Source organism: the organism of the source record quoted next, unplaced genomic scaffold (genome assembly GCF_019419815.1).
Source record: "Pyrus x bretschneideri cultivar Hongxiangsu unplaced genomic scaffold, Pyrus_bretschneideri_v1 Contig148, whole genome shotgun sequence".
NCBI lineage: Eukaryota > Viridiplantae > Streptophyta > Magnoliopsida > Rosales > Rosaceae > Pyrus > Pyrus x bretschneideri.
In genome coordinates, this window is record NW_025999444.1 from 166,581 (window position 1) to 194,280 (window position 27,700).

The following is a 27,700-nucleotide window of genomic DNA, read 5'->3' on the forward strand; positions in this document are numbered from 1 at the left end:
TTTTTAGGTTCTTGGACCTGACGGGGGCCAGGCAGACGATTAAGAGAGATGAGGAGGTCGAGTGCCTTATGGGCTACTGGAATGCTGGGCATGCAGGCCTCCTGCCTGCTGGTCTGAGAGAAAAAAATGAGGAAAAAGCCAGTATGGGTTGAGTTCCCCTACTGAGTACCGTGAATAGCATTGGTTACTTAGTTCTCTTAGTTAAGAGAAATGTGGATTGCTCTCGATAGAAAAGGTAAAAATGATCAAGGTGGATACTTTGGCTTGTCTGATCGCTATTGTGGGGTTTACTGTGAATGAAGGTGGAAAGAAGAAATCTTCCCCATCTGCTTAATAGATGCTAGTTAAGAAAAAACTGAAGACTTCCTCCGCTGCTCGTGAGGGTCTACCTGCTGTCGAGAGGCATATGATTGACATGAATTCTTCCAACGGGAAGAAAAATAAGGCTGCTAGATTTGACCCTATGGTGCCTGCTATGTCGAGAATGGCTAATTCGATTACTGATAGTATTGCTCAGTGTAAAGGTTTTGTCATGCCGCCAATGCTAAAGTCTGTGCCAAGACGTCCGTTGGGAGCTAAGTCTGGCTTTCATTCGGAAAAGCTTGCTATTATGAAGAGCGATAAGGTGGACTCTGCTGCTAAAGTGGCGCTAAGGCCTACTCCTTCTACTGCTGAGACTGATTCGCCTGTTGGGAAGAAGGAGATTGCTCGTGTGGGCAGTTGTGAGAAATCCACTAAGACTGCTTCTGGGGAAGTTGCTGAGATCTGTGTACTTTTGAAACCAGATTTGCTTGAAGACATTGATGCTTGTGCCAAGTTTGTTGATGGCGTTAGAAAAGTTTACTTGCCCAAGTTCCTTTGTGAAACATACGACCCAATATAGAAGGAATGCTCTGATTGCTATGATGCATATATAGCAAGGTTGCCAATGAGGTGGTGAAGACTATGGCAGCTGAAGTTTATTCCTTGGCCGAGGAGATCAAAAGGTTAGACTCTGAGCTCATTGTTTTGAAGGGGCCTAATATTTCTGCCCCCACTTCTCTACGGCTTGAGACTATTCGCCAAGAGATCGTTGATTTGAAGACTAGGCTTGACGCGATCCAAGTTAAGTATGAAAGTGCAAAGAAGGAGATTGGATGTTACATACCTCAGATTCAAGATCTTGAGTTTGCAGTTTCTGAGCTTCATCTCGCTGCTTATGCAAAGGATGAAGAGTTGATTGTTGCTTATAATCAAGTGATCCACTCTAAGAGAATCGTCGATAGGCTTGAACCCCAAATGTTGGAACTTCAAGTTGTACTGAAGATCAACGAAAGTCTGAAGAAGGAAATGGATGAGTTGTAGCACGTTCATGTTGGTCTGCTTGAGGAGAATGAGTAGTTGAAAGGTGAAAAGGATAGGCTCGAGGTTTCGAGACCTTCTCTATTTCTCCGGAAGACTTGATTGCTTTTACTTTTGAGGCTTCCATTGGTGAGGTAGTTGAAGAAGTTGGTGCCCAGGCTAGGGCAGCCGGGGGTGAAGCGCTGGATGATGCCGCTACTAAGAGCGTCGTTGCTGCTGAAGGTGTGGTGACTGAGTAGTCGTGGGATGTCCAAGTTGCTGAAGTGTAGTCTTTTAGCTAACCTTTAGGATTTTCTTTGTTTTTCCTTGTAGCTATTGTTTTTCTTGAACTCCTTTAGCCTTTGCAAGTTGTTTATAAACATGTTTCCTTCGCTTTTCTTCATCTTCGCTTCTTTTGTTCATGCCCCAACCTTTAGACTTTATAGACCAGTGGCAGGCGTGCTACTTTTCTATAAACAGACAGGCTCGTGTAGCCTATACAGCCATAAGTGTTGGTGTAGAACTTTTGCAAAGTTGTTAGCCATAGGGTTGGCAGCCTGATGCCTTACTTACAGGAGCAGACAAGTGTGCGTAACCACTAGGCCGTTAACCTTGGCTTTCTCCAATTCTGTAGGTTGCGTATCAAATATCACAACACTTTAGGACTTGGTGTAAGTTGTTCTGCGCTTGGCAGAGGTGAAGCTTATCGACTACTTAGCATGTCGGCAATGGATAAAGCTTCGTATATATATACGCTAGCCTGTTTAACCTTTCATAAGAATGTGCAGTTATATAAGTCTAACATGGTTTTACTGCTTGAAGGGCAAGCTGTAGGCAGTCTTCTGGAAACCGTAGGTTACCTTAGTGCACTTGGTAACAACTTTAGGGTTCCAGGGCAGCCGTCCATCAGATGTACTACATAATGTGCCCCCTCTATCTCTAGGGCCCGATTCCCCATGGATTAGGCCAAGAAACCCAAAATCCTTCAATTAGCTAAGTTTTGAAAAAGATCATTGTGACTACTTCTAAGAATCTCGGCGCAAGCCATCATGCATTTAGTTATACTAGAGTAGCTGGGCTCATCCACGTCTAGATATTTGGAGTGTAGAGTTTATCCTCCCGTCTTGGAGAGCTGGCCCATGTGGGTGTTAGAGAATTGGTTTACCCTATCACACTGGAGAGCATGGTTGGTCCTTCAGGGGGCGCAATTCCTACGATAAGTTCTTAAAAAGGGCGCGGTCTTCTTTTGAAGTGTAGGAATGATCAGTTGTTGTAAACATGCAGCCGAGCCAAGTTGTGATTACTAAACGAGTGAAACGAACAAGAACTTAGTTGTAAGGTAGGAACTACATAACAAGTGGATAGTCATCAGCTTGTCTTCTAGGAATCCCGTGTAAGCCATCGTGGATCTAGTTATACTAGGGCAACCAAGCTCATCCATGTTTGGATATTTGGAGTGTAGAGTTTATCCTCTCGTCTAGGAGAGCTGACCCATATGAATGTTGGGGAATTGGTTTACCCTTTCACACTAGAGAGCATGGTTAATCCTTTAGGGGGGAAGGGGCGCAATTCCTGCAATAAGTTCCTAAAAAGGGCGCGGTCTTCTTTTGAAGTGCAGGAGTGATCAGTTGTTGTAAGCATGCAGCCGAGCCAAGTTGTGATTACTTCTGAATTCCTCATTGAAAAATGAGTGAAACGAACGAGAACTTAGTTGTAAGGTAGGAACTGCATAACAATTGGATAGTCCTCAGTTTGTACGATGGTGTCCGTCGAGCTGCTTGAGTCTTTAGGCTTTGATGTAGTGGGAAGTCACACATGGAACTTCCTCAGATTGTAGGTGCTCCACTGCTTTTTGATTTTTTGTCGTTTCATGGTGGAGATGGCCCCAGCCGCGCAAGCTACCCTTGGCTCTAGCCAAGCCGAGCAACCCAAGCAATGGTCCTTACCACAACACCTCATCGGCCCATGCCGAGCTGGCTTTTGGCCCCTACCAGCCGACGTGTCGCACCACCCCGACGGCTGCCCCGCAACAGCACTATCCAAGAAGAAGACAAGGAAAATTAATTTTTTTCTTACCTCAGTTCAGCGCGGAGAAGACGAAGAGAGCAACGAAAGACGATCCTTTGCACGGGCAAGATGTAGAAGATTGCCAGAGGAGGGAGAACAAATATCCTCTAAACTTTCTCTCTTGTAGGGTAAACTAAATCACTCTCCAAAGTTGATTTAATAACCCACTTAAGGTGGACTTAAATAGGTTTTGAGAGAAATTTATTTCCTTTTCCTAGAAGGATTTAATTTCCTATTAAAGAGAGAATCAACATCAAAATAGGAAACAGTCCTATGTTTCCTAAAGCAAGAAGATTTCTACACCTGTTGCCCTTTGCTACGAGCAGCCCAACAGGTGTGAAGGCATTTGTGGAGCCAAAAATAATCAAGAGGCGACACGTGAATTTTTGGGCAAAAATGACAAAATTACCTTTGAGGGGCATTGGAATTCCTACGCGCGAACAGGGGACAAACATCCCACAATCAAGTCAAAAATGCCCAAAATAGGTAACAAATTCAAAGTTATTTCATCCATCCTCATCCTATATTTTACACAAGGTAATTATTTCACAACCTACAAAACATTCCATATAAATTGAGTTAATTGGCTAATTAATGGATTTATTCATAATTAATCCATTAATTACCAATTAAATCACCCATTTCACACAAAAATACCCCAAAGGGCCGGCCACCTTTTCTCAAGAGGGGGACCCGCCATGCACTATATATTCAACCTCATTTCGTCTAAAAACCTAAGTCTTGACTTGCTAAACACTCAAAAATTCCCCAAACACTTTTCTCTCAAAATTCTAACTTTGGCATCGGAGGTTCTTCGGCCAAAGCCCCCTATTCATCGTGGGCACGTGAGGCTCTTAGCCTTGACCAAAGGTGTTATTTGTTTTGTAGGTGCAATTTTGTCCAAGATCAAGGAAGAAGAAATTTGCATCCATAATCTAGATACCAAAATGGTGACGGAAGTAGGATGTTCGACGACGCATAGTCCTTGTTTGATAGGGAGGACTAATTTAGATAAGACTATTGAAGGCATTTTGAAGGACAAATAAATGAGAACTTTCATATTTTGTCCAAATTAAAGATTACTAATGAAGAAAAGATATTCTTACTAGTCCAGTCAATATGATAACATTAAAAAACACCTTTTGTTCATTAGGAATTACAACCCATTTTTTCCTTCAAAATGTCTTCAATGTGGTGAAAGTCCTATGCAAGTTAATCTTCACTATCAAAGATCATAGTGTTAAAGACTCTTTCCATTTGGGCAAGCGATTCCTACGAAGCATGCGTTGCTATTGTGGCACTTGGTAAATGGTTGAGGAGTATATACATCGTGTAGGGATGATGGATTGTTTGCATATGACTAGGCGCGCAAGTGGGAGCAGTGACTCAATAAGCCTAAAACGAACCCCTTCTTTCATTTTCTTCTTTTTATTTTTTTAGAAAGAGTACTGGTATCTCTAACCGAATGGTTATAGTCAATACTACCATGTAGATTAAATACCCCGTTTACCAAATAAGACGTTGAGGGTTTCATTTAACCGTGACCTTATATATATGCTACCGCATTAGTCCGGCTTGCGATTCTATTTTTGCATAATTGAGGAAGAGCAAACCGAACTTACCTACGTTTTTAGGTACAAACCCCTTGCAATCTTTTAATTAGTATTTAAATAAAGGACAATGCAGGGGACAACATAAACCTTATATGGTTATAATTGAAAGATGAAAATCAAATTACAATATCTACATTAGTCTCCACTATTACATTCTTATTATATGTTTTAAATGGTGCCTATTATATGTTGTAAACCATTTAAGATTGATTTATATTGAAATAAATCAAAACAGACAAATGTGCGGAGCTGAGTTTTAAAAAGAGTAACACACAAAACCGACTATATTACTGACATTATAATACAAAGGAGTGGTTTTTGCTCGAGATCAAGGATGCTACATACAACATACTCATAAGTAACGCCACTTAATATATTTATGCAGTACTGTAAATTAATAAAGCTAATTATGATCAAAATAAATGCGGAATTGGAAAATTGTTTACACATATATATGCACAATGAGTAAACTGATCAGAGTTAGAATGACTCCCCACGTAAAGCTCTGAGCACCCTGGACTGAGGAGCATCAGGGTCCCCACGGATGGCATTCTCTTTCCATATCCTTGCAGCTCTACGGAGTGCCTCCTCAGCCGTGTCCAACTGCTCGGGCCTCCATCCAACGACATCTCTACCTGCACCAGACTCCGACACAGAGTCTGGCGTGCCGTCTGTTGCACGCGTAATGGGCTTTCGGGTGTCTGCATACTCAACCTCTGACAGTGATGAGGCCTTGTGATGCTTGTAGTACTCTCTATCATCCTCTTCACGCTCCTCCTTCCGGTCTCTATCTCCATCTCTCATCGACTTCTCCTTTTCCTGCATGTCCCTTTCATTTGATGAGTCAATTGACAATGGTGTGCCGTCCAGCCCCACACAGCTCACCTTTTCCAAAAAACTAGTAGCCGCTCTTCCGTGGCTACTTATATGTCTCTTCTGAGTATAATTGGTTGGGTGGTCCGAGGGCTGCAGGTTCATTCCTGTGTTCTCTAGCCTTGGGGAACTCGCGTTTGGATACGAGGGTTTATTAGGAGGTGCAAAAGCTCCTGTTCCTTTCCTCTGCCGCTGGCGCCGCGCTGCTCATCAGCAGCTGGTTTCTCCTGTGCAACATCTTCTGTACCCTAAACATATATATGTGTATATGTTGGGATTTTAGAAATAAATTAATGCACTGCTTGAGAGCAAAATTAATTATATATAATTGGAGTTTAGAAATAGACATGCCTCTGAATTATATGAATTAATTTACTTGATAAAGCTACAAATTAATTAATGTCCATATATAGAAAAGTTAACAAATCTTACTTGAGGGTCTGCGGTGGTGAGACCAGGGTCAGATTCATAGTCCCCACCAGCGTGAACGGCTGGGTCAGCAGTGCCGGTGCGACTAGCGGTGGCAGAATCAAGTCCTCGTGGTAGAACTACTCGAGCTGCGGCTAATTGATGAGTACCATGGCCCCAAATCGACCTGCTTTTTGCTACAGAAGCTGCACCCAACGATAGTCTTGAATAATAATATTGAATTTTGAACATCGATCGCTATTCAGTATTCACTAGCTAAAGCCTCGCAAGTATCAATTGTTATTCAAGTTGTAAGCTTTTCTTGAAACTGAATTGATGGGGTTGGAGTGACTAAGTTGGATCCGGAAAGTCCTGGTAGCTGCTGCAATTCATTCATATGGAATGGAAGCAGCTAGAATAGAATAGAATAGAAATCCATCGGTTGCGTCAAGTGGGGTTGGGAGTGTAATGTACATGTACTGACGTGGCAACAGTTTAGAATGCTTGGTGTACTTTGCGTGTCACCTTCTAGGCAAGAGGAATCCAGAAGCATTGGTTGGACTTGCATTTTTTATTTGGGTTTTTATCATACATGTTACCTGAAATTGACTTTCATTATTAAAATGATTTTTGAAATTAAAAATAAATCAATGTAATTTTTGAAAATAGGTGTCGCAAATCAATATGATCATTCCATCACAATTCTGTTAAAAAATCCATTAAGGGCTGATGTGACACATAAATGGGCTCCATAAGATTTATGAGTTTTTATCACAAATAGTTCATGAAATTGACCCACGCCATCAAGATGGTCCTTGAAACTGACTCACACCATCAAGATAGTCCCTAAAACTGACTCACACCATCAATATGGTCTCTAAAATTAAAAATCAATCAATATAGTTCTTGAAAATAGATGTCACAAATCAATATGATCATTCCGCCGCTATTCTATAAAAAAATTTGTTATGTCCTGATGTGGATTTAATAATTAATTAAAAAAGTTGTCTAAATACCTTTTTGCACAATGGATATTTTTCTTATAATAGGCACAAAGGCACAAGGCTTAACCAAGGCCTAAGGGGGGTGTGGAATATTTTTCAACCAACAATAGACGCATCTCAGTTATAACCTCATTATCTCAAAGAAGACCTTGGGAAGCTCCGAATAAGCTCTCCAAGATTAAAGTTGTGAGGATGTTAATCGCTTAAATATTAATAGAGATGTCCCAGAAGTTGTTGCCAATGGGGCAAGCAGTCACCAAAGGTGATCTTAATTCAAGTTCAATTCTGTGAAGGGTGTCGAAGTGTGTAAAGATGAGTGTATTGATTTTTTTTTTTTTTAGAGAATAGAGAGCGAATGAGGTAGAGAAATATAGACTAGGATCGGAGGTGATTGCAGGGCTGGGGTTTTTGGGATGACAATTTTTTTTTATTAACTAATAAATTATTAAACCTATTTGTAAATTTTTTTTAATTTAATTAAACTTGTGTGACCCATTTATGTGTCGCATTAGCACATTACAGAATTTTTGATAGAATTGTGATGAAAGGACTACATTGATTTGAGACACTTACTTGTGTGACTACATTGGTCAATTTTCAATTTCAAGGACCATTTTGATGTCGCAAGTCAATTACAGGGACCATTTGTGAGAAAAAAAAGACTTATGAAGCCCATTTATGTGCCACATTAGCACTTAACAGAATTTTTAACAGAATTGTAACAGAATGACCACATTAATTTACGACACCTATTTCAGAGACTACATTGATTGATTTTCAATTTCAAAGAATATCTTGATGGTGAAGGTCAATTTCAGAGATCATTTGCAATAAAAACCTTTTTTTTTATTTTTTTACAAAGGAATGAAATTACAAAGAAAACTTCTATGGATCTCTAATCGGTACATATCAAAATTAATCGTAGGCATAACTTGGAAAAATTACAAAATCAAACACATACATCTCATAGTTATGGCCTAAATTAGTTGAGTCATCTGCTGCCATATTGGTTTTTATGTAAATATGATGAACATATAATAGATTTTGTCTTGTAAGATGTCACATGTCTTGTATAAGATACTAAATTTGCTGTGAAATTTGTAATTGTTTTTGCATGATTTACATTAAGATTTTTGAGTCTCCTTCCACAACATCATGTTTCAGTTGAAGTCGAACTGCCTAAAACTAAATGAGAGCTTATTTTAACACCAATGCTTCTACCTGTAAAACATTTGAAAATTCAATGAAAAATGATGTTTTTTAAATTATTAATTATCGTGTTTAAACTATCTAATTATCTTAATCATTCGCCATCAATAGAATATTTAGAAATGTAATTTCATGCAACTTTGGTGCAAAAGGTTTCCTGAATTTGGTGCTGGCTTCTTGTGATTAATAATTGTAATTTCACTTAAGATGAACACCATGTTTTAAGGGTTGCAAGGTTTTTCAAAAGGTTTTCAAAAAACTAAATGAGTATTTCATGTTCATATATGAGCTGAACGGCCAAACGGGTTGTATATTAGATACACGTTCTGTTAAAGGTTCCAAGTTGGATATATATTAGGAAAACTTAACCGTCAAAATATGAATGGGTAATTCATAAGTAACTGAAAGAACTACGTAGAGTGTTAAGGTGACGGCGGAACCCTAGTGTCTCTTCAAATTGATTTTCTTTAAAATGTTTTCTAGTTGATTTATTTAATTGTTTTCAAATAATTATTAAGATTTGCATTTTACATAAATAATTCATTCAATCCTTGTGAAAAATGACCTTGCTTGAGCTGCTATACTACGATAACTTGTATTCTTACAAGTATTTTTAAGTGTTTTTATTCCTATTTGTGCAGGTGGTAAAAATCCTATCACTCGTTCTGATACCAATGTTAAAAAATTGAAAATGAGAAAGGAAGAAAAACTGATTACAAATTATGATAACTTATTTCAAGACAACTACATAATAAAAGGACTACATCTCTACAAGATTTAATCTTTCCTACTGAGTTGCAATTATATATAAAGCCTGAACATGAAACAAACAGGATAATAATCTTGAATTCTAGAAAAAATGAAATGAATCCTAATCCTTACCTTACTGAAAAAAAAAAAAAAAAAAAAAAAAAAAAACCAAATTGCTCTAGGCCTGGGTGACTTTCCAACAGCCCCCACCACTAAACCTGATTGATTCTATACATCTTTGCTGTGTCGACCGAGTTTGAGGCAAATCTGAGCAAGGAGACCAAATATAGAAGCTAGAAAGCACATGATGGAGGACAATATAAGCACTGCCAAGTCCCCAAGGGTTTTTTTGGGAGAGTGGGTCCTGTCTGATAGGAGCAACGCCATATATACTGCTTCACTCAGGGCGTAGGCTGAAACCGGGTCTGATTCTTCTGCCAGAAATCCATACTCGCTAAGGCACGTCACGATGTCGTATACTCCACTCGTCTCCGATACACCGAGGCACTCACATATTTTCAGCCGCCCTTCAATCCTCTCCTCCGTTGTTAACATGTCACCATGTGTCAAGATCAAAATGGTGCTCTCATCATCTGTATGCATATATACATATATAATATATATGCAGCAACTCATTAAATTTCAAGGAAACAAGATTTACATACATATAAGACGATAGAAAACTAACTTACTGTAAATATTGGTGAAAGCATTATTGACAGAGCAGAAAAGCTGTTTTGTGGCGTCCATTGGCTTAGAATCACCAGCTTGAAAGGCCTTGTAGATTTCTGCCATGTTAGCCACCACCATTGCACAATTGACTTTCCTCCTCGCAAACTTTGAAATCACATCCATATCAGGAAGATTCATCAACACAGATTCTTCGACGTCATCGCCTGGTCTCAAGCACACTTGGTTATGGTGAATCCCATCACTCATCCAACTTGACAATTCTTCAAGGCCCTCGCCTATTCGGTTGTAGTCAAATCCCCTCGAGTCATACACACAGAAGCCACTTCGCAAAGACCTCAGCACATTGTGCTCTTTCAGAATCATACTAGTACTCTTCGGATTATTTGAAAAACTTCCTACAATTTTAATTAATATTATAAAAATTAATGATTCATTATTATGTGTCTGCAATGTGCATATATAAGAAGTGATGGAGTTAAATAAAAAGGTAGCATACCAGGTGGTGGTGATGTTTGAGCAAAGGGTACGAGTCCAGAGCGACCCAAAACGGAGTACATGAGGTTGACAAGAGAGCTTTTACCAGAAGCAGAGAAGCCAACCAAGAGAATTGTGGCCACCGGCGGAATGTCCATGTTTTCCTTAGCGAGACCTCCTGTTGGCATCCAGAAGTCACCCGAGCGATACATGAGCAGCTTGTGCCGAAGTTCATTCACCCCTTCCTGATGGGTTGATACCAAAGCAGTCTCTCCAACTCTCTCACCACTCGCATCCTTGCTGCCGCTGTAAAATGACTAGATGCCCTGCCACCGCCAGGGAATATGAGGCGCTCATGATCAAGCTTCATCTGCATCTTCTTTACATGATCAAACTCTGCAGCCCATCTCCACCAATAATAGTTGTTATTATCACTATCATTATCATTAGGAGCTATTGATCTTGAAGAATTAGAATAGTCATCAGGATGATCTGTTGTTGATTCATCACTGGAAAATAGTAGCTGGTCCTTCATCGTATATCTATCTATCGATCGATCGATCTTCCTTAATTAATTTCCTCTCTAGATAAGTAGCTAGGAATTGGAGGCCTCAAACTAATCAAAGATGAAGGGAGAGCGTGAACAGTAGGACATTGTATGTTTCGTGTGTTTGCATGGTCCACGTTTAACGAAAGGCTAGACAATCTCCAAAATGGAGAAAAGTGACCCGCCACGAATGAAGGAGGTCCACATGGCTCACGGGAACAACGTCCGTTACCTTATGGCTGCTTCCTAGCACTTTCCTCCGCTTGATGGTGATGATAAGCACATGCACCAGTACAACACTAGAGACATAACGTTCGAAGCAGATATTCCAGATCAAGGACGGATTATCAGTTTTTGACATTTTTATCCACTTATTTTTAGAGGAAGTTGATGTTTGATTATTAACTTCTTATAAGTACATACAAATTCTCTTAATTCTCTGATACTCTCAAAAATTACCATCCCCCTCTGAATTTCATAGCAGTGTTCACAACAACCGGTAGCCACGCACGACACATGCGATGAATGGTGAAGGGTAGTCTCGCCTTACGCCAACGTGCATGGTCACGTGTTGCATCTTATTTGTTTTATTTTGCGGTGCAAATACCGGGTGAGATTTTATTTTATCCAACTTTTTAGATGTTTTTGTTTGCACCCAAATTCATATCTGACCTTTGGGCTTAGATTAAAGTTGAACTGTTTGGGTTATTTCGGGCCTTTTGATTCCAAGTCCAGATTATAATAGTCCGGGTAAATTGATTTGTGGCCATTTATAGGATTTCGTCTAAGAGTGCGTTTAGTAATCCGTAATCAGATTGAGAGGAATTGAATTGAGAAGGAATTGGATTGAAGAGGAATTGGAATGAGGTGGAATCAGAATTAGATTCCTGTTGAAGTCGTTTACCAAAATTGTCTGAAATCGAGAATGAGAATAACATTGATGTATATAAACTGTTTACTAATTCACATGAATCGGAATGATAACTAATGTGATTACTAAAGTACCCCTACTTTAACTAATTTATTTTATATGCTAATTATTTTTAGTAAAACTTTTATTCTTTTTTTTTTTTAATTTTTTACTAGAGAGAATAATTTTTTATCTTTTATAAAACTTTTACATTTTCGTAATCGCATAGAGTACTTCAGATTTGATATGAAAGAATCATTTTTTGTTTGCTTCGAACTCTTAATCACCCTAAACCCTAATAGAAATACCTACATAAAGTAAACTAAAATAAATTTTTGCTTCCTTCTCTCTCTTCCCCCTTTCTTTCCCCATTCTTTGTCTGCAACCCCTTTCTTTTCCCAGTACGCAATATCCACACCCCACCATCCAATCTCAGGAGGAACCACGAAGCCACAACCCACCCCATCAACCAAAAAAAAAATAAATAAATAAATAATCCAATTTTCAAGGTGAAAGTGATAAAAGTTCTTTCCTTCTCTTCTATTTGGGTCTACAAATTGCAATTTCCTTGAGGATTTGGGCGTTCGTTGTTCTAGATCATGTTCGTCGTTGTGCCATTGTTTCCAACCCCGGTTGATCATTGTTCCAAATCGCAGGCGATCGTTGTTCAGTGCTACTGCATCGTTTCAGATTGCGAAGGTAGGGTGGTATGTGCTATAAGAGAAACAAATATAGAGGGGAGTGATTGATGAAGGTAGGAGTTGTTTTAGGAATATACATGGGTATTTTGGGTAGAAAACTTTGATTCGTGATGGAGCTCTCTGCCCGGAATTCAATTACCACCTCTATAGAGGGAATCCAAATCCGGGGAAATCCAAAATTGAACTCCTGAAATTGGCTGGACCCCTACATAAAATATGATTCCCCAGTTGCTAGTAAACGGCAGAATGCTTGGAGAGGAATTCAATTATGTTTCTCTCCATTCCACTCCCAATTGGTAAACACGCCATAAGAGTTTAGTTTGGAAATGTAGTCTTCGTGAAAGTGGTTCACCGAGAATCAAACCTTATTCTTGCTAAGAGTTTCAGTTTGGGAACAAAATTCAAGTCGTAGACAGAGTACGATCATCCGAGTAAAAGGCCTCACATCAATCTATCAATCAAATTTCTCTCGCGGGTTATGTGTTTTATCAAACATTTTTGCCTCGTTTGTGGCATTATTGATGTCTAACCAGAAGTCGCCGACGTCTACTAATAAGGTGAAGGAAGCTAAATGCTTGTACTCACCGGAATTTACAACTGAAGGTCAACGAAAAATCCCTACGAAAGAAATTCCACTGTAGTGCTTCGCTTAGGAGATTTTATCATAAAACTAATTGGCAATATAAGAAGCATTCCAATCTCTTATAAGCCCTTGCAAGGTTTCCTCTTTTACCAATGTGGGACTTTTTTACCTTCACATTCCCACAAGTTGGTCTTCTAGCTTCTTCATGTGTGGATTGCTCAACGACCTTGACATTCAAGTATCTCTATATGATTAATCTGAAATACTATTTGTCGAACCTTGATGTTTGAGAAAATTGTGATCGAGACTGAGCCTTGTGTCTAGGATCCAAACTATAGAAGCGATCAGCAGGCCTTGATTTCAAGGCTGGAAAATCCAGATCGAGAGACTCCTTTCTTGGCAGTAATTGTTTGAACAACAAGTTTTGGTTTCACACACTTAAGGTATTTCGAACGCGTATTGTGTTGCGAGTTATATATTTATATATTAGTTAAGGGTAAATAGTAGTTTGTTGTCCCACATTGATGAAGTACATATGTAATACCAATTGTAACTCCTATATATACTCCACTTTGGAGATTAATGAATATACAAGAATTATCAAATATTATTATATATAATTTTGGTATTTTAACCGAGCAGTTCGCTCTTGGTGACCTATGTGCTTAAATTTTGTGCCCACTTTTCTCAGTATCATGAAGGAAAACAAAAATGAATAGTGCCATGCTATAGTACTGAGAATAGTATCGTGAACAATGCAGTGCCGGAACGATGATTCTGCTACAGTGTTCTGGTAAATTGCCTTAATTCTGCTGTGTATCTTTTGTGCCTTTATTGTTCATGTTTTAGCTAAATGGCTTCATATACTCATTGTGTTGTTATGCATCTTGGTGGAACAAATATATGGATAATTGATGTTGGGTCACTGATCATGTGACTGGTGACCCTACAGTGTTTGATAAGTTATGTGACTATGTTCGTGATCCGTATATTACTAGTGCAAATGTAGTATCTTCCCCTATGAAGGGTGAAGGCCCTATCTCTCTCACTACTTCCTTATCACTGGTCCATGCTTTACCTGTTCCTGATGTTAAGTGCAATCTTTTATCGATAGGAAAACTACTTGATACGTTATATCTGATTACTTCTACCCCACGTATTGTTATTTTCAAGACATTCAAACTTAGAAGATAATTGGTTGTGGTAAAAGAATTAGGGATTTGTACATCTTGACTATGGAGGATACTGTTGCTTTAGGTTCAAAGAATCATCAAGTTCTAAGTGCTTAAGTGGATGACAAACATCAAATTTGGTTGTGGCATCGACGTTTGGGACATCCATCATTCAGTTGTATGAAACATTTATTTCCTTCTTTGTTTCGCACTCGTAGTGATTCAGTGTTCAAGTGTGAAACACATGTCATTACTAAGAGTCATCGTGCTTCCTTTCCCGTAAGTGATTCTAAAGCTACTTTGCCATTTGATTGGATACATTCTGATGTGTGGGGTCTAGCAAAGGTTACTTCTAATAGATTTTCTTAGTTTGTTACTTTTATTGATGACTGTACTTGATTAACTTGGTGTTCTTGATGAAGAATAAGAGTGATGCCTCTTTATTTCTTCAAAATTTTTATGCAATGGTATCTACTCAGTTTCAGACCAACGTTAAGGTCTTCAAGTCTGATAATGAAGGAGAATATGTAAATCACACTTTGGCGTGCTTTTTTTCATGATCATGGTATTATTCACTGAGATGACTACTCCGTTTACACCCCAATAAAATGGTTTGTCTGAACGAAAGAATCGTCAAATAATGGAGGTTCCTCGCTCCTTGATGTTGGATAAATATGTTTCTAATCATTTGTGGGGTCATACTGTTTTGGCTGCTGTGTACTTGATAAATCGTGTCCCAAGTAGGGTTCTTGATATTCAGACATCGTTTGATGTGGTACAAAAACATATTTCTTCTATTTCTGTATTCAAACTTCCTTCGAAAGTGTTTGGATGTGTAGCGTATGTGCATGTCTACTCTTCATCAGCGAAGTAAACTTGATGCATGTGCTCTCCTATGTGTATTATTTTCATATGCTAACAATCAAAAAGGCTATAAGTGTTATCATCCTCCGACTTAGAAAACTTATATCACCATGGATGTCACATTCCATGAGGAATTCTGTATTTTGTGCAGCCCTCTTCCAACTCCCTACTTTAAGGGAAGAAGGGGAGTGAAGTGCAAATTCGAATAAATGGTAATGGATGATGTGTTACATGCAGAGTTGGAGACGAAACCTGTTATGCTGCATGATACTAACCAGTCAGCTATAGATGGCGATCGATCAACTGTCATTCCTGAGACTGCCCGTCGAATGTGCCCAACGAGTTGCATGTTGTTGGTATGTCTGACAAATTTCCTTTTGATGACTAATTGCATGCTGCTGGTATGACTAATGAGTTGCCTGTTGATAGTTTGTCTAGTGATGATTCTTCTAATGGTTTGGTACAAGATGGTGACACACATGAGGTAAATTATGACAATTATTCTACATATCAGTTGCCTCCACGAGTTAATCGTGGAAAACCTAAAGTACAATATGAGCCTGATATGCATGCCAAAGCCAAGTATCCTATCAACATCTATGCGTATAGTCATCGTTTGTCCAAACCATATGCATCTTACATATGTTAACTATTTAGTGTACTAGTTCCAGCAAAATTGTATGATGCTTTGTCTGACCCTAAGTGGGTTAATGTCATGAATGTTAAGATGGAAGCTTTGGAAAATAATTCCACTTGAGATTTGGTTCTGTTGCCAAATAGAAGCTGTTGGATGTAGATGGGTGTCAACTATTAAGCATAACGCATGGTTCTATTGACTAGTACAAAGCCAGATTAGTTGCTAAGGGTTATACTCAAACATATGGTGTGGACTATTAAGAGACTTTTGCTCATGTTGCCAAACTGAACACTGTGCGTGTTCTTCTGTCCGTAGCAGCAAACCAGGATTGGCCCCTATTGCAATTTGATGTTAAGAATGCTTTCCTTCGTGGTGATCTTAAGGAGGAAGTTTATATGGATCTCCCACCTAGTATCGGTATATCTCCTAGAAAAGGTGTTGTGTGCAAATTGCGAAAGGCTTTGTATGGTTTGAAACAATCTCCTAGAGTGTGGTTTGGGAAGTTCACAAGTTCAATGAAGAAGTTTGGGTATTTTCAGAGTCATTCAGATCATACTTTGTTTCTAAAGCAACGAAATGGTAAGCTAACTGCATGGATTACTTATGTTGATGACATGATAATGATTGGTGATGATCAGGAAGAGGTACAACGCCTTCAAAAGTACCTAGCTATTGAATTTGAGATGAAAAGAATTAGGTGAATTGAAGTAGTTTCTTGGAATCAAGGTTACACGATCCAAGCATGGTATTTTTCTGTCTCAATGGAATTATGTCCTTGATTTATTAGCTGAAATAGGTATGTTGGATTGCAAACCTGTTGATACTCCGATTGAGCAAAATCATCATCTGGGCTTATTTCTGGATCATGTTCCTACTCATAAGGAATGGTATCAAAAGCTTATGGGGAGATTAATTTATTTGTCTCACACTAGCCCTGACATTGCTTAGGCAGTTCGTGTGGTAAGTCAGTTTATGCACTCACCTAGTGAAGCTCATATGGATACAGTAATTTGTATTCTGAGATACTTGAAGATGGCTCCTAGTAGAGGCTTGATTTTCTCCAAAATGGTCATTTGAATGTAGAAGGGTATACAGATGCATATTAGGCAAGATCTATCACTAACCGATGATCTACATTTGGATACTTACTTTGTGGGTTGTAATCTAGTTACTTGGAGAAGCAAGAATCAAAAAGTGGTGGCTAGGTCAAGTGTTGAAGCTGAGTTTCGTGATATGTCTCATGGTGTATGTGAGTTGTTATGGTTGAAAATATTGTTGAGATATCTTGGATTTAAACTCAAGGGTGTTATGAAACTCTATTATGATAACAAGGCTACCATTGAGATTGCTCAATCCAATGCAACATAGTCGAACAAAACATGTGGAGATTGATCGACATTTCATCAAGGAAAATTGGATGCTGGAATTATTAATTTTCCTTTTGTGGGATTTCAAGATCAACTTGATGATGCTTACTAAGGCTGTGTAGAATGATGAAGGTTCTGATTGCATTTCCATTCACCTCCAACCAAATATAACCATTAGAGGAGAGAGAAGATAGATTCTTCTCTAACAACTTACATCAAGATCAAATCTTAGCCTTAGATTCTATCACCCTATGAGGTGATTATACATCACTTAAATCTTAGGCTAGAAAGAGAGGCCACATGGAATATGATCCAATGGCTCACATTACATTCGAAATAAAACTTATAAAATAAAATTCAAACAGTGACTTTGGCTCCAAGAAATCAGCTCAAGGGTTAAGCATCAACAAGGCTCAGCTCTGTGTAGTTGTAATTTTAACAGACATCCTAGAAATTTTTGTGCTCATTAGGACCAGCAATCATGACCCCAACAATTGTATTTGGATTCGTTTCTTACTATATCTCCATACTTGATCTTCTTTTTGGGAATGTTGCTCCTCAATTATGGACCTGCTTTGGAAAACGTTCACCAAAGCCGACAATGTAGCTTATCCCCAAGGATTTTTGCCAAGAATGTAATCAATTTGGGTCCTAGAAAACCTGCGCAGTTCTTTAATAGGGTAGAAATTGGATCCGCAATGCCATCCAGGTGCAGAAATATTGTCAAAATAGTCATTGTATCGTTGAGCTAAAAAAGCTGCATGGAATACATACTGAAGAGGCCTTGGCCTTTCACTGTTCAACTGAATTAGCCCTCCCTTTGTTCTGTTGAAACTTGCGAAAATAGGAAGGTAGGGGCACACTATTTCATCAATCTGACTGTGGAATGTTCTTAGAGTAATTTGTATTGTCTTTGAAAACAATGAATGCAGAAACTAAGAAGCCATTTCTGTGGCAAGGACCGAGCAGTTATAACACTCTTGTCCGGTTCTTGGATGGTCAATATCCTTAAGACGTATCCAACAGTTGTGAGTTTTATCCTAATCACCACCACCGGCGAAGTCAGTGTCATCAGCCCCTCTAACATCCACAACCAAAATGCCGATGGAATTAGCTGTAGACGAATTGAAGGTCTTGACAAGGTAATATGTACCCCACCTGATGATGCCCTTCACATGGTCTAGTTCTCCTAGTGCCGCGTATTTTGCACTATATTCGATCACGCTCCAACTCAATAGTCATGGCAAAAGATGCAGGGAAGCTGAACTTGCTCGCGTCTCCACCGTCATAATATCCACCAACCACCAACCAAATTTTTGGTGTTAGAGTAGCCATCACTCAGCAGGAATCATGGCTATTTTGTCTGTTAATTTATGGCACCAAAAGTTGGAAAAAAAGAAGACTACCGCTACAAAGAGCAATTCATTCAATTCAAACTTTGCATACGGTAAATAGGGGTTGAGGAAAAAAAAGTTAAGTTAAAAAGAAATGGCATTAGAAGAAGAAAATAAAAGAAAGAGCAAAGCTGGACGAGAGGGCTTGGAAACCCTTGGGCCCTTTTTGAGAAAAAAAAAATGTGAAATTTAAAATTTTAGGCTAAAAAGTTGAAGTAAAAATAAAATAAATTAGTGTTCCTGCTCCATAATAAGTCGAACCCAAGAGTACTTGGCACAAATTACTAGCTATTGAATTACTCATACATTATGACGCAACTGATATACAACAAGAAAATTCGAATGAAATTTCCACCTTAGAATTCACTAGCAAGTCCTAGAGTTCACTAAGAAAATAGAGAGAAAACTCATATTTGTTGAATAAATAGTCGAAAGATTACAAACCTTAGGCCAAAATGACCCATCTATAATGTTTTTAAACCTAGAAACCCTAGGTGTAGGAAAGGAAATAAACAACAGGGCTTTTAGATCAAGGTCCAAAAGTATAGGTTGTTTTTAGGATTGGATCCAATTCTCTAATTACATATTTTTGTACAATTATTTAATTTTTTTTTTTCTTTTTAGATGAAAATTTTACATTCATTAACTTTTGTGATGAAGGCATATTATACAAGGAAAAAAATATGTGATACAATTAATTTGTGTTATAGACTGGTTTTGTGCATCAACATAAGTAGACTATGAAAAAACCTATGGCATAGGTAGATAGACAATTAAACGTATATTCGACCTACAAGCGACATATGAAACCTAACTACAGATGCAATAATATAATACTTACAAGTAAGATACATTAAGCAATGATACATGATAGTTATAAATATGAATCTTTCATATAGGAAGATAAATGCAATTAACATGTGATATAGGTTGATTATAAAAAGGGTTTTTATCACAAATAGTTCCTGAAATTGACTCAATCAATCAAGGTGATCCTTGAAATTAAAAATCGATCAATGTCCCTAAATATGACTACTGAAAATCAATGTGATCATTTTGTTAAATTTCTCTCAAAACTTCTGTTAATGCCTGACATGGCACACGTGGGACCCAGTATAATTAAATATTCCCAGCTACTCCAGTTGGTTATTGACGAACCACGTCCACCATTGCGAGGTCTGATTCCTCTCTCCGTCTGCAGCGCAGCTGCTGCCGTGTCCACGACGTCGAGCCTAGTCGTGGTGTCGTTAGGGTCGCCCGAGATTGAATCAGCACCCTACTCCACTGCATCCTTCCTCTCTCCCTGTAAATCCAAATCCATGCACCCGTCATTCCTCCCTGCAAATCCAAATTCATGTACCCTTCCTCCCTCCCTGAAAAATCAAATCCCTGCAAATCCAAACCACCACCATCCAAATTCCTGTAAATCCAAACAACCACCACCTTTTAAATAAATTTGAAAATGAAAAAACAAAAAGCAAAAAAAAAAAAATAACAGATGAGATCGAACGATCTCCTTCCTCCTCCGACCCAATCCGGTAATCCCTTCCACACACCATCCTGCTCCCCTGATTACTCCTGCATTTTTTTGTCTTTGGAAGAATCAAAACATGCAAGAAACCAACCCATGATTTCGACCTCTCTCGCTTTCCCTCCTCTTGGTCTCTCAAAGATTGTGTCTTTCTGCAAAACATGATGGGAAGATGGTCGTTTGGTGCTTGGGTTAGAGCAAGGGAGATGTATTGTCTGCCCTCCCATTTTCATACTATTTCCATGCTTGTGATGTGTGATCACACTTAAGTCACGTAAATATTTTAATTAATTTATTATAGAAATAATAAAATAAAAAGTAATAGGAATATAAAATATTGACATGACTTAACCGTGACAACACAAACAGAAAGGCATGGAGAGAGTATGGAAATGGGAGGGCAGACAATCCACCTCCTAGAGCAAGTCCACCCCTAAAAAAATACGTCAACACCCAACTTATTTAATCCACTCAAAGAACAGTAATAGACCCCAATAAACAGTAATAAACCAAATGCATCTCCACCCCTAACAAAAAATAGCCTAGTCAATTTTATTAAAATATTATTATTTTTTATTATAAAAAGAAGGTAAGTTTGGAACCTCCCACTGCATCTCTCTCCCCGTTCGGATTTAAGGAACTCTTCCGATCTTCCCCGTCGAAAAATGAAACACCGCAGCAGTAGTAAGGTTCCTCGACCCACCTTTTCCATCCTCAGCTGGTTTTTCCCGGAAAATCAACCAAACAACCAATAGATCTCACAAAAACTAGAGCTACTTATACAACACCAGTTCTTCCTCATGGGTTCTATTGGAAGGCGGCCTTTTTCTATCCAAATTTTCAAAAAATTAATTTCTTGAGTTCGATATTGCAAATTGTGATATGAGTTTTTCTTGGTTTGCCGGGTTGCTTTCTGGGTTTGTTTATATCATTGTTCTGTTATACTGCAGTTCGGAATCGGAGGTTGTCACGGTTGATGGCCCGACTGACGTCAGATGGCCCAGCATGTGGGTCTGTCTATTTTGGGCCGGTCTCTTGCCTGGCTTGGGTTGGGTGCCAACCTATCTGCTGGGCTGGAGGGGAAAGCCTGGGTGCCGGCCTATCAGTTACCTAGTGGAATTGTTCTTAGGTGCTCACAGGTCACAGCCTCTTATGAAGCGTGTGTGTGTGTGTGTGTGTGTGTGTTTTTTTTTTTTCTTCCTTTTTAAACTTATTTATTTGTTATTATTTTTAGAATATAAAATTAATTTTCTTTTAATTTTTTAATTTATGTGAGACCCCTATGTGTGCCACGTCAGCACACTAACAGAAGTTTTGACAAAAATATAACGAAATGACGACAATAATTTGCAACACTCATATTCAGGAGCTACATTGATTAATTTTCAAATTTAGTGACTCTTAAAAAAAAAATTATAAATGGGGGTTTAGGACAGAAGAATAATAAATAACAAAAAAAGAAAAAAAAATTTAAGAGATAATTAAAAAGAAATTATTTTTCACAATAAATATTAGTCATAAATAATATGTTCACAATAAAATAATCCTAAATTTAAAGAAATTGACTTATTTTAAGAAACTGGACTATTCTTGATATTGGTTTAAAAAGTTGGACTTATATCAAGTTTTCCCATATAAAAAAAAAACAAAATATATAAACATCCTAAAATATCAAAATCCGAATTAAATATAGTAAACGACATAATTCGCTTAAGTCTTGTAGACCTCAAAGTTCTCTTCGAATCCATATATGAAGGGCCCAAAACAAACATGCTAAATCAAAGTTGTATCAATCTGGAGAGTACGAAAAGTCCAAAACACCCATTTTCGGGATATGATAGCAGAAAATAACCTAGGCTTTTTTTATTAGCATCCCACATAATGTTCAATGCACCCCACATTAAAAATTAATATTAAGTGGCTTATGTAATTTACTATGCAATGACAATTTCAACCTTATGAGGTTTAAAGAAAATAAGAAATTTCTAAAGACACCATAAATTACTTTTAACGTATTATTTATTTTCTTCAACTATCAAGAGCCCTCTTACTCTCCACTTCATTGTTGAATAAAATTCTAACTATTGAAACTATAAACATGTTGATTGAGAAAAAATACATATCAATATTTTAGAAACTTCACATCCGGTAAAATTTCATATTTGTCATTGTTTTAATTATTCAACGACATCGGTAATTATTTAAGCCTACTTTTTCTTTCCATACTACCCAATTTCATAGGAGGCCAACCCAGCAACGTCTTTTATGTTCTTATTTATCTTCTAGGGTTTACTTTTGCTTTGTTAGGTTCCTCCTAGTTGCCATTTTTGAGCAGAAATCTTTTCTGTTTTTTTTTTAGCAAAAGGCTTAAGTGACAGAGAAAAGGAGATTGGCTGTGATGACCCAATGAAATTCAAGCTAAACAAACCGGATTGTAGACTTCTCTTTTTAGAGAATGTTAGGCTTTTAATCCAAAGTCAATTTAATTTATTAAAATTGAAAATGAGTATTATAAGATTTGAAGAATATGGGGTATATAGAAAATGTGGGGTATATGTGGAAAATATTAGGTGTATGAGAATGTGGGGTGTAATGATATTATGAGAAAGTATGTGGGGTGTTTAAGATAATTTTTATTTGAAAAAGCAAATGTGGGGTGTATTAAGAATGTGAGGGTTTAATTAATAATATGTGAGGTGTTAATAGAATAAGCCATAAACTATTAACACGTAAATTACCAATTCTTCAATCACCTTTCTTAATTGTTCATCGCTTCCTTCTTTTAGTTTTATTGCATGTGAAATAACCTAATTTATCGCACTCCGTGACCGTTCTCCTAAGCCGGTTCTACTAAAAACTTACTATTAAACTATTTAATGATGTTACCTACCGGAAGGAAAAAAAAAAAATCCCCTATATATTGAAATAGGTAAATTACACAAAACTACATTAACTATGAATTAAACCACAATCTTATACCTTATGTTTTAAAAATTACAATGACATATCTCATCTTACGAATTTGTTGCAATGTCACACCTTCGTCAGTGTTTCTGTTAAATGTTGACGTGACTTGACGTGAGATTCACTCTCTAGTCTAGTTGGATTAAAAAAAACTAATTAAATATTATAAATAAAAAAAATCATTTATTTATTTTTATAAAAAATGTGCGACCTACCCCCTACAAACCCATCACCCATATTCCCGAGTCGATATGTCTCGGCCGCGGGTCTGTCCCCGAATTTGTCTTCTTCATCTCTCACTTGAATAATCTCATCACCCCACCGCTATCGGCGTCGACCTCTGTTCTCACTCACTACTTGCAAATCCTCATGCACCTTTCGAAGTAACCAACACAACCTTTTTGGTTGAGTGTTTATCAAAGCCCAATTAGATGTAATAATATATGTCTAGGATTCACACGCCATCGCCCCTTGCACTCAAATCAGTCAAATTGAAAGCCGCAAATCTCATCCATGATTAATTAGAGTTCGAATGTGCATCAATGGTCTTTTTCAGAAATTCAAAAAGGCAAATTGATGATGCAGATCTGAATCTTGAATGGAAAGAGAAAGAGGTGACTGGGCTTCATGGCCGAGTGAGAGAAGACGAAGAACCAACAAGATAGGGTGATTTCCCTCCTCCTACACCACATTCCGCTCAATCTCTACCGCTGCACCCTCATCGTCCTCTCCAAATGCCAAATCGCCGGCGTCAAACTCCCGAGAATTCCACAGTTTGATCTGCCATGAACGGCTACCAAACAGCGCGAACTCTGGGTGGATCCTGTTCGTGGCACCAAGAACAGTGGAATAGTGCTGGTGGCGACTGTGCTTGTCACCAGAGTTTGTCGTAGACTCACCTGGGAAGCTCGCGTAGGAAGATCCAGAGATCTGGACCACAGCAAACACACGGGTATGTTGGAGGAGGAAGGTTGGGAGAGTCGGCTGAACTGGGAAAGAAGGGTGAGGGTGATGGGTTTGTACTGTAGGGAGTGGGTCTCACAAATTTTTAATAAAAAATATTTTTTTAATTTTTGATATTTAATAAGTTTATTAATCCCATTGAGTTAAATGACGGATTTCATCTTAAATCACGTCAGCATTTAACAAAAAAATCGTTGAAGATATGTCATTGTAATTTTGAAAATATGAATTATGTAATTGCAATTCAACCCATAATTAATATAGTTTTGTATAATTTACCTTAATGAAATATTCCACGAGCTAAAATTGTTTAACAAGAAATGAGGATAAGTGCCACATGCCCGCTGGTCAACTAATACTGTAGCACAGCGCATTGGCCTTGGATCTTGGTGTGGACTTTTCTAAGTTTTCTTGCATACACCGGTTTTACCAGACCTGCCCGGAGGCACTGCTACTGAGTCCCCGAGTCACGGAGCACCAGACAGAGAGAGAAATGAACCGAAAGAGGAGCTGAGAAGTGAGTGAGTGATGCCTGACTGACTGTCACCGAGATCAAGATAATGTCTGCAGCCGTCGACGACGTTGCTCCTCTTCTTCATCTCTACAGAGACAGAGACAGAGACGGAGAATCATCCATTTCTAATGAGATCCCAAGTCTTGTGCCCGCCTCACCATCCAACGGCACACATGCATCGACGCCTAATCAACGCCTGGCCTCTCTCGACGTCTTCCGTGGCCTCACCGTCGCGGTACGCCAAGCCAGGCGATTCTGATTGAAATTGCTTGCTAAATGCGAATCTTAATCCCCCGAATTTGCTTAGATTCTAATTTTGAGATAGTTTGGTGGTTTTTGGATTAGTACTTAGATTAGGTTTGGAGTTGTCATGCGATTCACTAGAATCAATTAAGTTGAGATGATATACTTGGATTATGGAATTCTTACTTGATGATTTCCTTTGTAGTTAGTTAAAGGCTAGAGCTTGACATCTTTCTCATTTCCTTTGTTTGTTTTTATATATGTTAACTAATTTGATGATGAGCTAGCTTTCTGTGTGTCTGTCTATTACGTCTTCCTGATTTGATAGGTTTTCTATCAACAATCAACAGTTGATGATTTTGGTCGATGATGCCGGAGGAGCTTTCCCGTCGATAAACCACTCTCCGTGGTTGGGCGTTACACTTGCAGATTTTGTAATGCCATTTTTTCTTTTTCTTGTTGGCGTCTCCATCAGTCTTGCATTCAAGGTAGGCTGTAGGACTCTAGGGTTTATCTTTTTCTTTTTTCCACCCAATCCTTGTCTAAAACCCCTGTATGTTACTATGTGGCACTGTCATGTCTTCCAAATCCCAAATGATTTCACGACATTATATATCTAGAGTTAATTGGGGAAGCTTATCTTTATAAAAGAAAAGGACAGCACTTTTCTGCAGTGATTTCTATGTGAATAATTCTGAAATGTAAGGAAGCAATTATATACTAATCAACTGCCTGCTCTTATTCCTTCTATTACCATGCAGAAAATACCCAGCAAGACAACTGCCACAAAGAAAGTCATTCTTAGAGCAATGAATCTCTTTCTCTTGGGGTTGTTACTGCAAGGTACCCTGTCATTGTTCCATTAGATTATCATAATCTTATACTTGATTACACTCAACATTCCTTGATGTTTCTTTTACTTATATTGGTACAACACTTGTAAGTTTTGTCAATTGTCTGAATTTAGTATAAATTTTATGCATTACAGTTCATGCTTACATTGTATAACATGCATTCATTAGTTCTAAGGTATGGAACATATTTGGTTATAGATTCTGTGCTTAAAGATGATTGCTTGTAATATTTCTCTTTGCAATGTGTTCTTAGGTGGGTATTTCCATGGGCATGACCATTTAACATATGGGGTTGATGTGGGCAAGATACGTTGGCTAGGTGTACTACAGGTAGCATTATGCTGACTCAATCTAGAAGTTTGTATCATATTCTTCCTCTGCTATTAACTATGAGTGATTTTGATATTCGAAATGGCATACACTACTATCACCTTTCATGTTGAAAGCATATTGAAAGTGTCTGCATCTAATTTTCAGAGGATTTCAATTGGATATTTGCTGGCTTCAATCTCAGAGATCTGGTTTGTGAACAATATTATGGTTGAATCACTGGTCGATTTTGCTAGGAAATACTACAATCAGTGGTTAGTGCTTCTACAAATTCTGTTGATGCTCATGAATTTAAGTGGACCATACATATGCTTTCCTTTTGTCCATTCTCAAGTTTTAAATTTTATGTGTAATGCAGGCTGTTTGCTATTGGATTATGCTTTTTTCACATGTGCTTTCTGTATGGTCTTTTCGTTCCAACTTGGGAATATGAAGCTGCAAGCTTGAATTTGTCTCGTTCTGGACCTGGTACTCAAATTGTGAGTTAAATTGTTCTCTTCATTTCTAATTGCTAAGGGACAATGTTAAGGTGTTAGATTTTGGTTTAGGATTGAATTTGGTTGGTCCTGTAAGATTTCAACGTTTGCATACAATATTTACCTACTAGGTTTATTGTGGAGTGAGGGGTAGTCTTGAACCTCCTTGCAATGCTGTTGGTTATATCGATCGAGTTATTCTGGGCGAGCATCACCTTTATCAACATCCTGTTTACAGAAGAACAAAGGTCATTCTCATGGGCCTTCTCTGGTAACTGCATTATTGAATATATCAGGATTTAAGCCCTGTATCAGTGCTTTTCATTGCTGATAATTGAAAATGCTAACCCTTTGTGTCTCAGGAATGCAGTGTTAATTCTCCTGACTATGGACCTCTGCCCTCTGATTCTCCTCAATGGTGCCTTGCACCATTTGACCCAGAGGGAATCTTAAGGTTGATTTCTGCATTTCTCTGACTCAAACTCTATTTTCATCTCTCTCTCACACACACAAACAGACACTCTATAAATGTCAAAGCATCATCGTTATCGATTATTCAGAATTGGTCTTTGATTCATTTTATTAATAAATTTCCAGTTCTCTGATGGCTGCTGTTACATGTTTTGTGGGATTGCATTTTGGGCACATACTATTGCATTTCAAGGTTTGAAGCTTCTTTTTGCTGATAACACTAACTGTCTGCACTCTCGTTGTGTCTGGTTTGCCTCTTTGATGAATTGCTTCCCTGACAGGATCCTTTCTTTTGTAGGACCAGAAGCAGAGGATATCGTTATGGTCTATGTCCTCCTTTCCTCTTTTAATATTTGGATATGCTTTGAAGATGCTTGGTATATTCTCTTTTTATTGCATTATTTTTTTCATTATATTTCTTATGTTGAGGATTTCTATTCTTTTTCCTATGAGTAATGGGCTGTACCTGTATCAGGTATTCCTTTCTGTAAACCACTATACACAATGAGCTATACATGTATTACAGCAGGAGCATCAGGCTTGATGTTATGCATTATCTTCTACATAGTAAGTTCGCATTTTGCTAATCACTGATTAAATGATTGAATATGTTTGACAAGCTTAATGATCCGATACAAAGCTTGGCATACTAGTGAATGATAATTTTGGAGGAAGCGACAAATTCAAAGATTCATGTGCGCTTTAGTGAAACCTTATTTAAATGCAGGTTGATGTCAAACATTTCATAAAGGCGACAGTGTTGCTGCA

General features: G+C 38.1%; 2 protein-coding genes and 1 non-coding gene across 3 annotated transcripts; 1 reads left to right on the forward strand and 2 right to left on the reverse strand.

Annotated features, from left to right (window-relative positions):
- Nucleotides 1-5,266: 5,266 nt before the first annotated feature.
- LOC103967149 lies at nt 5,267-6,445 on the reverse strand. Its single transcript, XM_009380406.3, has 2 exons — nt 6,306-6,445; nt 5,267-6,121 (listed from the first exon to the last, which is right to left on the reverse strand). Exon 2 carries the CDS (start codon nt 5,976-5,978, stop codon nt 5,481-5,483), a length of 498 nt encoding a protein of 165 aa, XP_009378681.2. The 5' UTR covers nt 5,979-6,121; nt 6,306-6,445; the 3' UTR covers nt 5,267-5,480.
- A 2,748-nt stretch (nt 6,446-9,193) lies between these two features.
- LOC103967150 lies at nt 9,194-11,153 on the reverse strand. The gene is made up of 3 exons (XR_007256800.1): nt 10,434-11,153; nt 9,937-10,332; nt 9,194-9,837 (listed from the first exon to the last, which is right to left on the reverse strand). It is a non-coding gene; the product is annotated as an uncharacterized LOC103967150 (transcript).
- Nucleotides 11,154-24,235: 13,082 nt separating this feature from the next.
- Nucleotides 24,236-27,700, forward strand: LOC103967151 (heparan-alpha-glucosaminide N-acetyltransferase; the record flags this gene model as incomplete). The annotated part of the gene is given in 12 exon segments (XM_048580137.1): nt 24,236-24,793; nt 25,152-25,289; nt 25,563-25,644; nt 25,909-25,985; nt 26,133-26,239; nt 26,344-26,464; nt 26,593-26,709; nt 26,824-26,915; nt 27,059-27,125; nt 27,231-27,309; nt 27,408-27,499; nt 27,660-27,700. Coding segments are annotated over 12 exon segments (1,202 nt in total), but the record flags the coding sequence as incomplete, so codon positions are not given.

Coding starts and splice junctions, on each gene's coding strand:
- LOC103967149 (XM_009380406.3), bottom strand. CDS start 5,978: ATGAACCTGCAGCCCTCGGACCACCCAACCAATTATACTCAGAAGAGA.